The sequence below is a fragment of the Momordica charantia genome (genome assembly GCF_013281855.1).
Source record: "Momordica charantia cultivar OHB3-1 chromosome 8 unlocalized genomic scaffold, Mcharantia_2.0 BLBB01000008.1, whole genome shotgun sequence".
NCBI lineage: Eukaryota > Viridiplantae > Streptophyta > Magnoliopsida > Cucurbitales > Cucurbitaceae > Momordica > Momordica charantia.
Genome location: NW_028275166.1, coordinates 32,289,091 through 32,303,952, shown reverse-complemented (window position 1 = coordinate 32,303,952; position 14,862 = coordinate 32,289,091). Strand labels below are relative to the sequence as shown.

The 14,862-nt window shown below is 30.6% G+C and overlaps 3 protein-coding genes across 3 annotated transcripts; all 3 read right to left on the bottom strand.

Moving 5' to 3' along the window:
* Positions 1-1,076: 1,076 nt before the first annotated feature.
* Positions 1,077-2,106, bottom strand: LOC111018865 (kunitz type trypsin inhibitor 111). Its single transcript, XM_022295115.2, has 2 exons — positions 1,786-2,106; positions 1,077-1,544 (listed from the first exon to the last, which is right to left on the bottom strand). Exons 1-2 carry the CDS (start codon positions 2,028-2,030, stop codon positions 1,187-1,189), a joined length of 603 nt encoding a protein of 200 aa, XP_022150807.1. The 5' UTR covers positions 2,031-2,106; the 3' UTR covers positions 1,077-1,186.
* A 1,800-nt stretch (positions 2,107-3,906) lies between these two features.
* LOC111018852 (kunitz type trypsin inhibitor 111) lies at positions 3,907-4,737 on the bottom strand. Its single transcript, XM_022295097.2, has one exon. The coding sequence runs from the start codon at positions 4,675-4,677 to the stop codon at positions 4,084-4,086; it is 594 nt and encodes a 197-aa protein (XP_022150789.1). The 5' UTR covers positions 4,678-4,737; the 3' UTR covers positions 3,907-4,083.
* An 8,051-nt stretch (positions 4,738-12,788) lies between these two features.
* On the bottom strand, positions 12,789-14,288 carry LOC111018795 (transcription factor bHLH94). Its single transcript, XM_022295045.2, has 3 exons — positions 13,639-14,288; positions 13,121-13,546; positions 12,789-13,027 (listed from the first exon to the last, which is right to left on the bottom strand). Exons 1-3 carry the CDS (start codon positions 14,059-14,061, stop codon positions 12,932-12,934), a joined length of 945 nt encoding a protein of 314 aa, XP_022150737.1. The 5' UTR covers positions 14,062-14,288; the 3' UTR covers positions 12,789-12,931.
* Positions 14,289-14,862: the final 574 nt, after the last annotated feature.

Here is a 14,862-nt window from a genome sequence, read left to right as displayed (position 1 = left end):
ATCCGGTGGTTAGAGTTTCATTAAATACCTCTCCCTATCTTTGTTTAATTTCTTTTGTTTGATAAAAAATTAACTTGTGTGGACAAAATTCTTTTTGACTTTTATTTCGTGATTCATTGCAACTTTAATCTACTTTGGCTTACAATATTTATCTAAGAATATCTAATTATTAAAATGTCACGGAGTTGTTTTTCAAAATAAAACTACATAGCTAATAGTCTGTTACGGATGAGTGTTTTTTCCTTTTAATAAAATTACCCTTTTACCAATCCCTTTCCAAAAATTACTAAAAATTGATCCTATAGTGTTTGGCAGTTAGTAAAAAACATTAAAAGAAAATAAAATTGCTTTAAAATATATTTTTAGAGAAAAACACTAGAAAAATAATTATTTTATTGTGATTGACACTCTTGTAGTTGAATGATGGAAGGATATATAACTTAAAAGTGTAAAAAAATAAAAATAAATTATGCTTAAATAGGAAAACATTCTAAATAAATTACTTTGGGCTTAAAATACTTATTCTAAAATTACGCTTGATAATCCTCAACCATGTAAGTTTTTTGGGGGAAAAGAATAAAATTTTCTTTTGAAATATCTTTTTAATAAATTTTAATCAACAAATATTTTTCCCTTATGGTTAACTTATTCATTTTAGACTTAATATAATGTTAGATTGTAACTGTTTGGTGCGGGTGAACCTAAAAGGAGTCCAAAATTAAACAATGCTTTGTTGCATAGCAGACCGAACAAGGAATTTTCTCCTTTCTACTGTACTAAATATTTTAAGAGTACTATTTATTTTTCTAAAATAAATAAATTCTACCTCTCTTTGTGGTCTTATCTTCTATTTATCGAAAATTTAGTGCTGGATGGTAATAGTATACGACTTTGCCAAGTATTGTCCTTTGAATCGAAAGTATCTGGGTTTGGCTATTTGCATACTAGAAAGTCAATTTCAATGGCATCCATTTTTACGAGACATCCATTTTATAATTCAATAAAAAGTAAAACACAAATCATTGGTTTCATATAGCATTTTAACACACACACATATGAATCACGTAAAAAATAAATAACATAAAGTAAACATCTTACAAGAGTTTTATTTATTTTATTTTTAGTGCAATTGCAACAAATTACACACATTTTCTCTGGTAAGAAATTCAAGTTCTTTCTCTTGTTATTAAGCTCTCACAAACTCGAAAGGAAACGCAGAGCCATCCAAAGCCAGCAACCTCACTCCTTTCTCAACCAAAATTCCAGCCCTTCCACACCTTGGCCTCCCTCTAATGGGGACATCCGAGGGACACCATCCCAGATTGTAAACTCCAAGGTCGCTCTTGTCGATCCTGAAGAACCCGGTGGCGGTATCGTCGTTCCCGGTCGCCACCAACCTTCTTCCAGTGGTAGGCTCCGTCTCGCCCACTCTCCATGCAGTCGACGTTATGCAAATTGAAAACGCTTGGAACACGACCTTCAAATCTCTTCCTTCTCTTATTGTATCTTCACCCGCCAAAAACCTAAGATTGAGAATATAATAAAATATTAAATCATAATTGTTGGGTTTGCAAATAGGGATGAGGATAATTATTTTTATTGGTATAAGTAGCTCTTAGAAAGACAAATGCAAATATCTGTAATACCATTTATATTAATAATTCACAGGTTGAAATTATGAATCAAATTAATATCCGGTCCAGATATAAAGAGGAGGGTTAAGTATACGTGTAAAAGATTAAATATGATTGTAATTTTTTTGAGTTCATAGTAGTTTAATATATACCTATATCTGTCGAACGAAGAGGTACTTGACCGACATGGAACGGGCAAGGATCACCTTTGCGGGTTAACAGGGTAAGGTTGCCAGCAACGTCGGTGACGGCGGGCTTGATGAAGTACTCGACACCGCGCTGCAGAGGACGGCCGTCGGTGTCGAGCACCGGAGGAGATTGGGCTGTGGAATATATGGCCATGAAGAGGAATAGGCAGCTGAAGATGGCAAGTGGCTTCTGCAATAACATCATCATCTTCTTCAACTAGAGATCAAATTTATCTGAAAATTTATGATTTCGAATGTGAATGTTGCACCATTTTATAGCCATCTTGAAGGAGGATGAAAATGGCGACAAAAGTCCATATTAGAGCTTAATTACTTGTACCTTAAGGCATTTATTACTTGAAAATTTTATATTTATCCTTTTTTTCTTTTTTTTCTTTTTTGGTAGTTTCAGAATGGAGCTTTCATGGAAGATTTAATGACAAAATGGTAAGATTTGGAGTTGGACAAGAAAGTCAAGAGGTCTGTATGGACTTGGGATGTCACCAAATTTTGAAGCTAATTTTGGGAAGTTCCTATAAAATATTTTAAAATTGCTTTTGATTATCAAACCTGATATTAGAAAATAAAATTGAAAACAATTTTAATCGGTTAAATTTAAAGTAGTTTTACTATTTCAAAAATCAATACCAAATCCACCCACAAAACTGTTCATATTTAAACTTTTCCCATCCCTTACATTTTATCAACTTCATTGGGATTAAAATTAAACTCACCCAAACTAATTTTCCAACAAAATATAATAGAATGGATTGGTTTAAGGTATCTGAGGAGAGGGTTTGCCTAAATTTATGGTATCAAATTAATAAATGAAGAAAATTTTATCTTGCTTTTTACATACTTCATGTTCAATTTCTAACTTAAAATCAAATCAATTGAATCAATTTTGGAAAACAAACAAACAAATCGTAATTGTCAAGATTAATTTGGATGTCAATAGAAATATTGATATGGATGGATATTTCTAAAAAAATTATATAGAAATATAAAATTCATATAACAAATATTTAAATTAATAAATAAATATTTTATATTTAAAGTTTAAAATTGTTAATATATATTAGTGATATTTTTGTGGATATTTTTATATTTTGTCGAAATTTTCATATCTGAGAAATGTCGTATGCTACTAGACACGTGGAGATAAATTTAATTGTAATTTATATGATTGTGCTTGGATTTGATTTCAACTATTGATTTCTAAACAACCCAAAGGATAAATCGGCAAAAAAAAATAATAATAATAATAAATGAAAAGATATTGATTTTTCCTAGACAATAGTTAAAGTCAAGCATATGCCTTTTTTTCTTTTTTATTTATTTTATTTTTATTATTATTTTTTATTTTATTTTTATTATTATTTTTTGGAAATCCCAAGCATATGCTGTTTACGTGAAAGGTATGTCTTTGGCCTAAAATTCAGAGTACCCTTTTTTTTTAATGATGAAATTATTTATTAATATCCAATTGAAGCTCATAATAATATGGGCAATATTAATGATGATTTCTCCTTTAAATTATAGGTTTGATTCTTAATCTTTTTCGTCGAACAAATTCAACTATTTCTTTTTTTAATAGTAATATGGTTAACTAGTTAAGTAATCAATAATCTTTCCACTCCCTTTAAATTATAATTGGTGATGAGTAAATTTAACTAGTCAAGGAATCAATAATCTTTTTTAAAACATCAAAAATCTTACTTCCTTTAAATTATAATTGATTAGTAAATTTAACTTAACAAAAGTAACAAAATTGGTATTACTCTTCTTAAAATACCTAAGAGATTTGAATTAATTTGAAAAACAATAGTTAATTACATATAGAATAATCACTTATTATATACCAAATAATATATCCTACTCACGGCACACCAATTTTTTTGGGATGGAACTTCAATTTTGCCCCATTTTTTTTACCTCTCCTTGAACACAATCAGTCGCTTTCATTAAGGTGTATGGTTTTAAATATTTTTTCTGAATAATTGGTCCTCTTGACTTCTTTCAATAAACAGGCGGCTACAAATTTAATATATATATATATATATATATATATAACACCATGTATATTCATTGAAAAATCAATAACCCAAATGCTAAATTTTACACTAACCATAAAAAGAAATAACATAAGTAAATCCTTACAAGAGCTTTTATTTGACTTATATTATTCTAATTCAATATAACAACTAATTACACACATTTTTCTCTTGTAAGATAATTAAAACCAAGTTCTTCCTTTTGCATCAAGCTTTCACAAACTCAAAAGGAAACGCAGAGCCATCCAAAGCCAGCAGCCTCACTCCATCCTCAACCAAAATGCCTGCACTTCCACACCTTGGTCTCCCAAACATCTCGGGACACCATCCTATATTGTAAACTCCGAGGTTGCTCCTGTCGATCCTGAACATCCCGGTCGGGCCGTTGTCGTCCCCGGTCCCCACCAGCCTCCTCCCTGTGGCAGCCTCTGTCTCCTCCACTCTCCATTGTGTCAACATTATGCACGTCGACGACGCCTGGAACACAACCTTGAAATCCATGCCTTCTCTTATTATATCCTCGTCCGCGGCGTAGGGGGTGAAGATGACTGGGAGACCGATCTCCATCGAAGCAACCGGTTCCTGGCCAACGTAGAGCGGGCAAGGGGCACGGCTACGACTTTTCAGGGTGAGATTGCCTGCAACGTCGGTGATCGCGGGCTTGATGTAGTACTCAATACCGCGTCGTAGAGCTTGGCCGTTGGTGTCGAGCACCGGAGGAGGTTGAGCTGTGGATGAAGATATGGCCATGAAGATCAGGCAAAGGGAGCTCAAGATGGCAAGAGACTTATGCAACGTCATTTTCTTCTTGAATTAGAGATTTAATTTGTCTGAAAAATTGATGGTTTGGGAAATGAATGTTGCACCATTTTATAGCCAGCTTGAAGGAGAATGAAAACGGTTGAAGCTTATCTAGTTTCCACCATTTCTTGTAGCTTAAGGCATTTATTACGTAAAATAGTTTTCTTTTTGTTCTTATTTTGTGGTTTCATAAGCGAGTTCCTTGTGAAAGCGTTTACAAACTTTTAAGATTAGAAGTTTAGACAAGAAAGTCAAGAGTTATGGGATGATATAATTTCTTGATTTAGGTGAATTCAACTTGTGTGTTTATCTTCAAGTACCTTCATTAGAGTACTTTTTATAATGTTTAAAATCAATATTAAGTTTAACTATGTAACTAAATATTTGGATAACTATTTATCAGTATTCTAAAAGTCATATCTAACCTCAGCTTTAATGTGGGTGTGTGAACTTAAAAGCCAGTGATGGACTTTTTTTAAGGGAGCCTTTATGAAAGCTTTAATGGTAAGGTTGGAAGTTAGACCAAAAAAAAAATGAAAAAAGAAAAAAGTCAAGCGTTATGAATGGAATTAGGCCGTCACCAAATTTGAAGCTTTGTGGGACGACTTTCAAATATAGTAACAAATATCAATTTGAATATAGTTCAATTGGTTAACGGATTTATCTCTGACCAAAAGTTGTGAGTTCTAATTATCATCCTTACATGTTGTACTAAAAAAACGTAATGATAAATATTTTTAATTAATTAAATATATTTTTATAATTTTATTAAAATGTTCGATATTACATGCTAACAACAAGATTTGTAAAAATTCTTAATAAATTTAGAAGTCATCCAAATTTAATTTACTCTTTAAAGTAAGCACAATTTTAAGAAAGGGACGAGAGGTTATTGAATGAAGCTTATATAATAAGGGTAGAAAAAAACAAGAGAGATAATTAATTAATTATTAGTCAACTTTATGGATTTAACAGACTTGTTGTAGATAAGTTGAAATATACAAATCACACAACTTTTGCATTTCAAAAACTTTTTAACATTTTATAATTAATTCTAAGAAAAATAAAAATATATTTACAATTAATTCTTTGAAATGAAGCCAGAAACTCTTCTATTTTAACTTAACGAGTGATTTAAATTTTTTTTAATGAAAATAATAGAGTAGAGATCATCAAGAAAGTTAAACAATAAGATTGCATGTATATCTAATGAATATGTATGGTATTAAATGAATAAATTAAGAAAATGTTGTCCTCTCTTTACGTAAGTTCTATTTCCAAAATAAAAAAATAAAAAAAATTCAAACCAATTTAAAAAAAAACAAATGATAAAAAGAGAGACCAAATCATTTTTATAGTGTTTGATTTGATTTGAACTATATTGGTTTGCTTTGATTTTTAAACATCCAATAGGATCAATTAATAGGCAAAGAATAGATTTTGATTTTCCCAAAATAAAGTTAAAGTCAAAGATATGCAAATTACGTGAAAGGTAAGTTTTTTTGGCTTTAGAATTCAAAGTGTCATATTTTTCTTGGGATAAAATAGTTTATTATTATTTCATTAAAATTCAGTTCCAAATGATAAGATATAATAAAATTCTAGCATTGTCATTCTAAAAAATAACAACAATAATACTAACATTGTCAATTTAAGCATAACTCAACTAGTTAGATTTAATATATTTTCGAATTAAAAGGTCAGATGCTCGAATCCATACTCCACACATTGCACTAAAAATAATTATAATGCTGCAAAACATTACTAAATCGGTATTTTTTTCTTTCTTTAATGTACCTAACAATTATAAACCATCATTGCTAACAATAAATTCAACCCAACCAACTATGAAAAATTTGGTTTGGGTTGATTCGGATAATTCAAGAATTTTGGGTTACTTATTCAAAGTATGGTATAACAAAAAAAAATAAAAAATAAAAATATCTTAAACATTTATTTATATATTGGCTGGCTAACATTTAAATTAAGATCGGTAAGTTAATATTTATTTATCTGGTGAAAAAGCACACTCCAAAGCTAATAAATAATTCATAAAATAAAATTAAAATAAATATAACTATATATTAATTTTTATTTTGACTAAAAGAAAGTTTTGAAATTAATAATAAGCTTGAATTGGTTTGATTCCAAAACTTAGAACCAACTCAACCTGTAAAATTTTCTCTTATTTAAACACAACTCAATTTCCAAACAAATTTATAATCCAACTCAAATGTATAAGTTGAGTTGGATTGATGGGTTTTTTGGATCAAATTTTTTAAACACCACTAACTAATACATGGGATTTTTGTTTTAATTAGGGATTTGCAAAAGCGAAATTTTTTTATAAACTGAAAATTATATCTATTTGGCGATGAAAAATCCTACTGTCCCGCTAAAGAAGGATCCGAAAGAACAAACTTACGAAGTTCTCCGAGATGGAAGACTTTCTTATTTTCTATCAAGAATCAACTTATCTTTTGCAAGGAAAGTGACCGAGTTCGATCTGCTCGAGCCCGACACATCCGAACTCAAATCCGACCAAGGTAACCGCCTGTCGCAACTCCTGTCGAAACCTAAACCTATAAATAGAGAGTCACATTTCACCATCAGGTATCGAATTTCTCCTCGAATCTAATATTGAGTCCGAGCTGCTTACTGACTTGAGCGTCGGAGATTTTGTCCTCTTGTGCAGGTCTTCCCTTAGCGTTTCAGGTCGGAGCAAGAACTGAGTTCGAGCTAGATTGACGTTGTGCAATTTCTTGCATAAACGATATCATTACATTTTAAGTTGATTCTATTTCTCTCACAAGTAGTTCATAGCTTCTTTTTTTTTCCTTTTTTTTTTTGGTTCATAGCTAAAGCCTTCTATTTTACCCCATTATTTATTACATCTACAAATATTCTCAAGTGTTAATGAAAAATTTTTACTCATACCCAACTATGAAAAATGAGATCTTATTGAACCTAATTAGGAGGACGGGTGCTTATTTGTTCAAGTCATGAATTACCAATTAGAAACAATTTCTAAGATTGCATACAAAATTTTCAAAACAATAAAATCTAGTTTTTCGTTTCTAAGTTTTTTAAAAATTGTAAATACAATCATTATTTTTATCATTTCTAACTTATTAAATGATAATTTATCCGTTTGTATTTTAAAAATTTATTATTCATGTGAAACTTTTTTTAAAATTTAAACTTTTGTGGAATAAGAAGCAATAAATAATTACCGGACACAATTAATTTTTTTCAAAAAAAATAATAATAAACAAGAAATAGTTATCAAAGGTATTTTTAAAAAAAAAATTAAAAATAATAATTGAAAAAAAAAATGAAATGAGAATAAAAACAAAAAACGAAACCGTGTTTTAATTAACACCTTAGCCAACAAAGGACCTTACTAAAAAGTAAAAATAATAAAAAATATATATATATCAAATGACTAATATACAAAAGCTTCATATTTTTGCTTGATTTGAGCAAACATATAGCCCATTTAGTAGATGAAGCCCCACTTCTTGGTTCACTTGAGAGGGTGAGACATGCTAGCACATATACCTAACAAATCAAAATAAAACTCAACAAAGGGAACTCTTATAATTCAAAAAATAATATGAGAATTATGTTTCACTTGTAAAAAGATGATGTCTTTGCTATTAAAAAGTCACTATTTTCTCTCTTTCTGAAATCTGATTTGCACCGCATTATTCAATGAATTATAATTTAGGTGTCTAAATCAATTGAGTTATATTCAGATTTGCCTTACATTATGATTGTAATAAATCATCATTATTTTTAACTTGTATAAGGCGTAATCAATCAATATCTTTTTTAAGAGAAAGATAATGCATAATCAATATAAAAATTAGTTAAACTGATATTATATATTTTATTTAAAAAAATATTTTAAACGCTTTGGAAGATATTTTTATTACCTTTCTCAGTAAAAAAAATAAAATGAAAAAGAAGAGACTGTCACCAAAAATATTTTTATTTCTCTCTCATAACTACAAAAAGGAAAAACATGAAATTAAACTAGAATCACAAAATTCGAACAAGAAACTAATTACAAACAAACACTTAATATATGTTAGGTAACAATTTTGTTCTTAGTTTTTATCTTTTTCTTTTTTTTTATAAGAGAGTAAAAAATGTGTTCACTAACTATTTTCTTTCTTTCATTTTCTTTTCTTTATCCACTTTTAAAAGAGAAAAAATATGGATTTGGTAATAACAATCATTCTTGCTTCTTCTTATAAATTGTCACACTTTGAGAATTATTTTTATGAAAACAAATATTCAAAATTTTATGGCTTTTCTTTTGTATTTATATGTGCAACTTATTAGAGCCAAGTTTTTCCATTTATAAAAATTAGAAGCATGTTGATGTTGATTTCTGGGAGGTCCACATAGGTGTCACGTACGTTTTCATCTCTAAACTTTTCTCGCCTGCACATAAAAATTTAGTACTAGTGTGATGCTCTTCCAAATGCAATCTTTTTTTTTTAATTATCTTCCAAATGCAATCTAATGCTTAAGTTAGAACTCTAGTTGAGAGAAAATGGATATGGAGCAAAAATAGTAAGAAGGCAGTAATCTCGAGGGTGAGAGTCTGTTTGAGAGTTTGTGTTGAATCCTCACCAAGAGTTGTATAGTAAAAGTGGCTTTTTCTCTATTAGGATTGCTCTCTTCTTTATGTATGACATCATATGCTTCCCTCTATGTCACGGATAGGGGGCATGGCAGCATCCTTAAGTGATCTCTTACTCGCTAGCTGTCCTCTGCTAGCAAATACGCTCGATCATGTATAGTTTTCTTCTTGACCTGACCTGTATGATTGGACGAAATTACACCTCAACTTTGCCAAATAACAAAAACAAATAATAATAAAATAAACTTTTTACTAAACTTTTTGAAAATATTTCAAAAAATAAAAAATAGATGATGCAAACATTACCAAGTAATCCCTAAATGTGTAGGAATATGATTAAATGCATGGCAAAACAATGGGCTGATTAATTAGAAGCATTATTGTAATCAAAAGTATACTAAAAAGCCAATATACCTTCCACATATCTGTCCCTCATTTGGGTAACATATATATATAGTAATCAAGCTCTCTTTTCTTCAATAATTTAATATAATAACTTTATACTTTACAAGTTGACACCTCATAACAAAATCTATAAAACAAACAAATCATTAGATTACAAGCTTTTTGGGAGAGGGATTGTGAAAAAGAAAAAACTTTCTTTTAGCTAACGTTACCTAATAATCCCTAAATGCATAGGTATATGATTAAATTCCCACATTTCTTTCCTCCATCTATATATGGACTAAGATTCGTACACAGTGCGTGACCGTAGCTACGTGGCAAGTTCAAAACCTACCTATAGTAATAATCATCATAATCCATTAGGAATAAGTAATATCTATAGAAAAATCGAGAAAACAAAGGAGTCATATTAAGATTTTTTTTTTTTTTTGGTCAAAGCAAGCATAACTGAGCGGTAATTCAACGTGTTGTACTCAAAAAAATATTTTTTTTCTTTTTTTGGATAAACATACATCCTTAAAAACCTAATCTCTCTTCCACACACTTCGTCCACATCATTTAGATAAAAAATAATATAGAAATTATTCTCTTTCTTTTCATCAATAGTTTAATGGTTCTTTTTTTAGTTGCTACGGGGCCTTGCCTTTGCCATTCTATGCATGGTTTATGACTTTATCTCTCTTTTACTTTATACTTTTTGACAGGAAAAAGACATTATAAAATAATCTTCATTTTCATGTTCTTTTTTTAATGCAAATTTTGGCATGTCCATAAAGAGCAAAACATAATCTATAAGACTTTTTTGTATTCTTCCTTGTATTAAGGAACATATAACTTAAAGGCTCACCACTTTTGTGAATTTTTTATATGTTGCTCTTAAAATATACAGCTTACAAGAAAAAAAGGGTTTGCAAATGATATGAGAGAGAGGAAGAGGAAGAGAAAGTTGGAATCTTTCAACTCTATATTTCTTCACTACAAAACAATAAGATGATGACAAACAGAAGGAGAGGTTAAAAGTGGAATCTTCTAAAAGAAAAAAATAATATAGAAAAAAAAATGGAACCCTAATGGCTTCTTTGAGAATTGGAGCTGTCTTCTTCTATGGAAGCCTACACCCCCTTTCCAAAATCTCATGTAGAAATGTCCCACTAAAAAATTGTCTTAAAAAAAGAATTTTTCATTTCCCTTTTTTCTTTTAGCTCAAATGTGGCGTGAGAATTCGAACATCCGACTTCTTAGTTAGAAGTCGAAAATATGTCGAGTTATGTTTAAGTTGACTTTCCCCTTTTCTATTTATCACATGACACATACAATAAAATATGATTATATGAGTGAAAAAAGATTATGGGAGATCTATATTATAATGATTTTGTTATTAATTTTATTTGTTTTTAAAAATTAATTTGGCTTATTAATGATGCCTTTTGTTTTCTAATATACTCTACCTAGATAAACTTTTTAAAAGCTAAGAAAATATAGTTTAAAAAATGACAAAAAAACAGAAACTTAAATCTTATTTTGATCTCTAAGACTAAAATGTTTTATTTTATTTCAACTCTCAGATATTTTGTTTTAGTCCTCTAATTTCTTTTTTCATAAAAATATCATTTTAGCTTTCCTAATGTTTCATTAATCATTTAACAGAAAATTTGAAACCGATCACTTTTTTTTTTTCAGTGCAAGGAGTGGGAATCAAATTCACAACCTTTTAGTTTGAATATATTTCAATTACCACGAGTTATGCTCACTTTAACTGAAACCGACCACTTCATGAGTGTGGTTTCAAATATTTGTTCCGTCAGAGATCAACTCATCGTATAATGTGCATAAAATTATGGACCAAAACAAAATATTTAAAAATTTAGGACTACAGAAGCTCAAGAATAGAAATAAGATTTAAACTAAACTAAAAATAAATAATGGAATACCATTGCAAAAAGGTATTTCCAAAAATGTCCTAGTAACTACGATGATATAATTTTTTACCCAATCCTACATCCATAGGGTAAAATAACCCAATGTGAAAGGAAAAAGAAATTAACCCTTTGAAAGCAAAGTACTAATTTTACCCAAACAGATTAAAAAAAACCAAAAAAAAAAAAGTTGATGAAGGGAAGATGTGTTGAGTGTTCTCTCCAAACACACAGTAAAAAGTCCATGGTTCCCTTAACCATTTATAACAGTACCTTTATTCCCTTTGATTCTGTTCTCTTAAAGAGACACAAAATCCACCAACTCTCTTCTCCTCCTCCTTTATCTCTCTGTTTTTACATTCATTTAAAATTATTTCAAAACATATACTATTTTGTATAATTATCTCAATACATCAACGTTCGACATTTACCAATCATTCAATCACAATTCTACTTGATCGTAATTCTTATTGAAAACTTGGACATTTACAAGTCATTCAATCACAATTCTACTTGATCGTTCTTATTGTTGTTTCGAGTTCCGTAGACTAGTATATTATAAACCTCAAAGAGAGACTAATTAAACAAAGTTCAAATCTTGTAATTTTTTACAACTTTTATCACAGCCGTCCAATCCCATCTCAAATGCTAATGATTCTAGATCAGAAGCCCTATACAAAAAAGTGCTTTTTAGATATGTCCTCTGAATCATCAATAAAGTAAAAGAGAGCTTCAAAGTTCAATTCAATGTGCCTTTTTCATCAAGTATGGAGAGTTGCAGAGAAAAGAGCTAATCACTTCTAAAGCTGCCCATGCACACAAGGACAACTTTCTGCTGCAAACTCATCATCTTTCACCTCTGGTTTTTTCAAGATCTTCTTATGTTTTTGGTGACCAAAAATCTTTACTTTGACACTTTTTTTTCTCACTTTTTTTCTCCTTTTTCCCTTTGAATGGTGGATCAGAAAAAGTAAAACACTGGATTGCTCTCAAAAAAATTTCTCTCTCTGTTGATCTGTCAAAGCTACAAAGTGACAAACAGATCCATCCATTCATGTTTGGATGGAAAAAGTTTCTCAGGAAAGAAAATTAACAGAGAGAAGGAAAATTTTCACATATAATATGACAAACCCAACTGATATAAAAGAAATTACATTAGTTAGAAGAACAAGATACAACCTACAAGCAAAGAAAATAAAGTTAACCCAGAAAGAAAATTTCCACACATAATCCATATGGGTTGGAAAATAAAAGAAAAGAAAAGAAAAAGGGGAAAATTTCAGTTCATGAGTGAATCTTCTTCTATTCTAGAAAGCAACTGATGCAGAGCAGAAGCAATTTCATCAACAGAAGTCAGCTTGCAATCATCTTCAACCTACATTGAATCCAAACAAACAAAAAAACAGATATTTTTTCAAAATCCTCTCTTAAAAGAAACAAAAACCCCATTTAAAAAGCAAAAACTGACCTTAACACTGAGACAGTAGAGGGCAATTTGGTCCATAGTAGAGATATTGAGATGAAGAACAGAGAGGGAGAGAGAATGCAAGCCAGCCACCATTTTCAGCACCTGTTTAGGCCTTCTCTTTGACCTGATTTTCAAGTTTGCATGATTGTCCACCATTGTTACTTCAATATCAGCAATGGAGGAGCACTGGGTCCCACCTTCACCCACAGAACAACAACCCTCCATTGCTGAGAACTGAGGGAAGCTGAAGAACTCAGAGAAAGGGATGTGTGAGGAAGAAGAAGATGAAGAAGAAGAAGAAGAATTTGAAGAAGCTTCTGAATTCTTCCCCTTCGAATCCATTTGAGCTGTGGAGAGAAATTGAACTTTCTGCTCAAGCTCCTTCACGAAATTTATAGCACCCCCAATGATTGAAGCTTGGTCCCCCTGAAAAAATAATAATAATAATAAACCCCCCTTTTGAATTTCTGTTTGGAAGAAAGGAAAATTGAAACGAAAATTGATGAATTGAGAGATACCCTTTGGACATAAGAATCTGGCATTAGGGATCGAAGAACAGAGAGGTACTCATTCATCTGTTTTCTTCGATTTCGTTCAACTGCAATGTGGGTCATTCTCTGATTCTCGATTTCCTCTTTGTTCTTTCTGGTTTTGGGTCTTCTTCTTCTCGGTCGAACTGGATTCGGAGTTCTTGATTCGGCCTCCAATGGCGGATTTGGGTCGCTGAAAATCAACCCATTTCTCGAAATGGCGGCGTCGGGGGAAGGAGCCAAAACAGAGGATGAGGAGTTCCAATCGCCAAATGGGAAATTTTCTGTTTGGTTCTCGGGAAAATCGAAGCTCCCACCGCTCCAAATCCCTCCTCCAAACAAGCTGTAGAGATCTTTGCTGCCGCTGTAAATTAATGGGTCTTGAGGATAAACCACAGCTTCTAGTGCCATTCTCTCTCTCTCTCTTCTTTCTCTCTCTACTGTAAATCTAAATCGCTACTTTTTGAGTGAAACCCATTTGAAGAAGAGCTGAAAAAGGGAGAGAAAAATGGTGGGTTTTGGAATTGGGAGCAGAAAAATGGGGGTTTTAAAAGGGCTTTGCGAATTGCGATTGCGAAACGAAATCTGCAGATATTTCACGTGAAGGAGAGAAATAAAGGGGAAAATAAAATAAGAATTGAAAACCTTTTTTTTATTGGAAAAGAAAAATAAAGACATAAACAGAACAGAACAACATTTCATATCAATATGTTTTCGTTTCATTTCACATGTACCTTTCAAGACATGGAGACACACCAATCTTATTTTTGAGACCCACAAGTCATTTCCATTAGAATTTTGTGAAAATGATGCCCAAAAAATTTATTAAAAACCCTAGATCTTGGTAGAAAGAAAAATGGTGTTTTCTTGATTAATTATCGCTGAGGTTTAATTTAAACTATCCTAACTTGGGTGCAATTGGATCATACTACATATAGTGATAAAAGATTAAAATATGGGTTTGTTTGAGAAATTGTTTCGACTATAATTTTAATTTCAATTTTGTTTTTAAAACGTGTGATAGGATGAACTGTATGGTGCATGTTGAAATCGTAATATTCATAAGCATGTGATTGTTGAAGAATCACCAACTTTGATGGTTCTAAAATAATTTTAAAAAATAACTAGAAAAAAAGAATATGTTTCAATTTGGATTAAAATAATTTTTAAAGTCACAAAGATTAACTTGAATAAACAAAAATATACGTACAA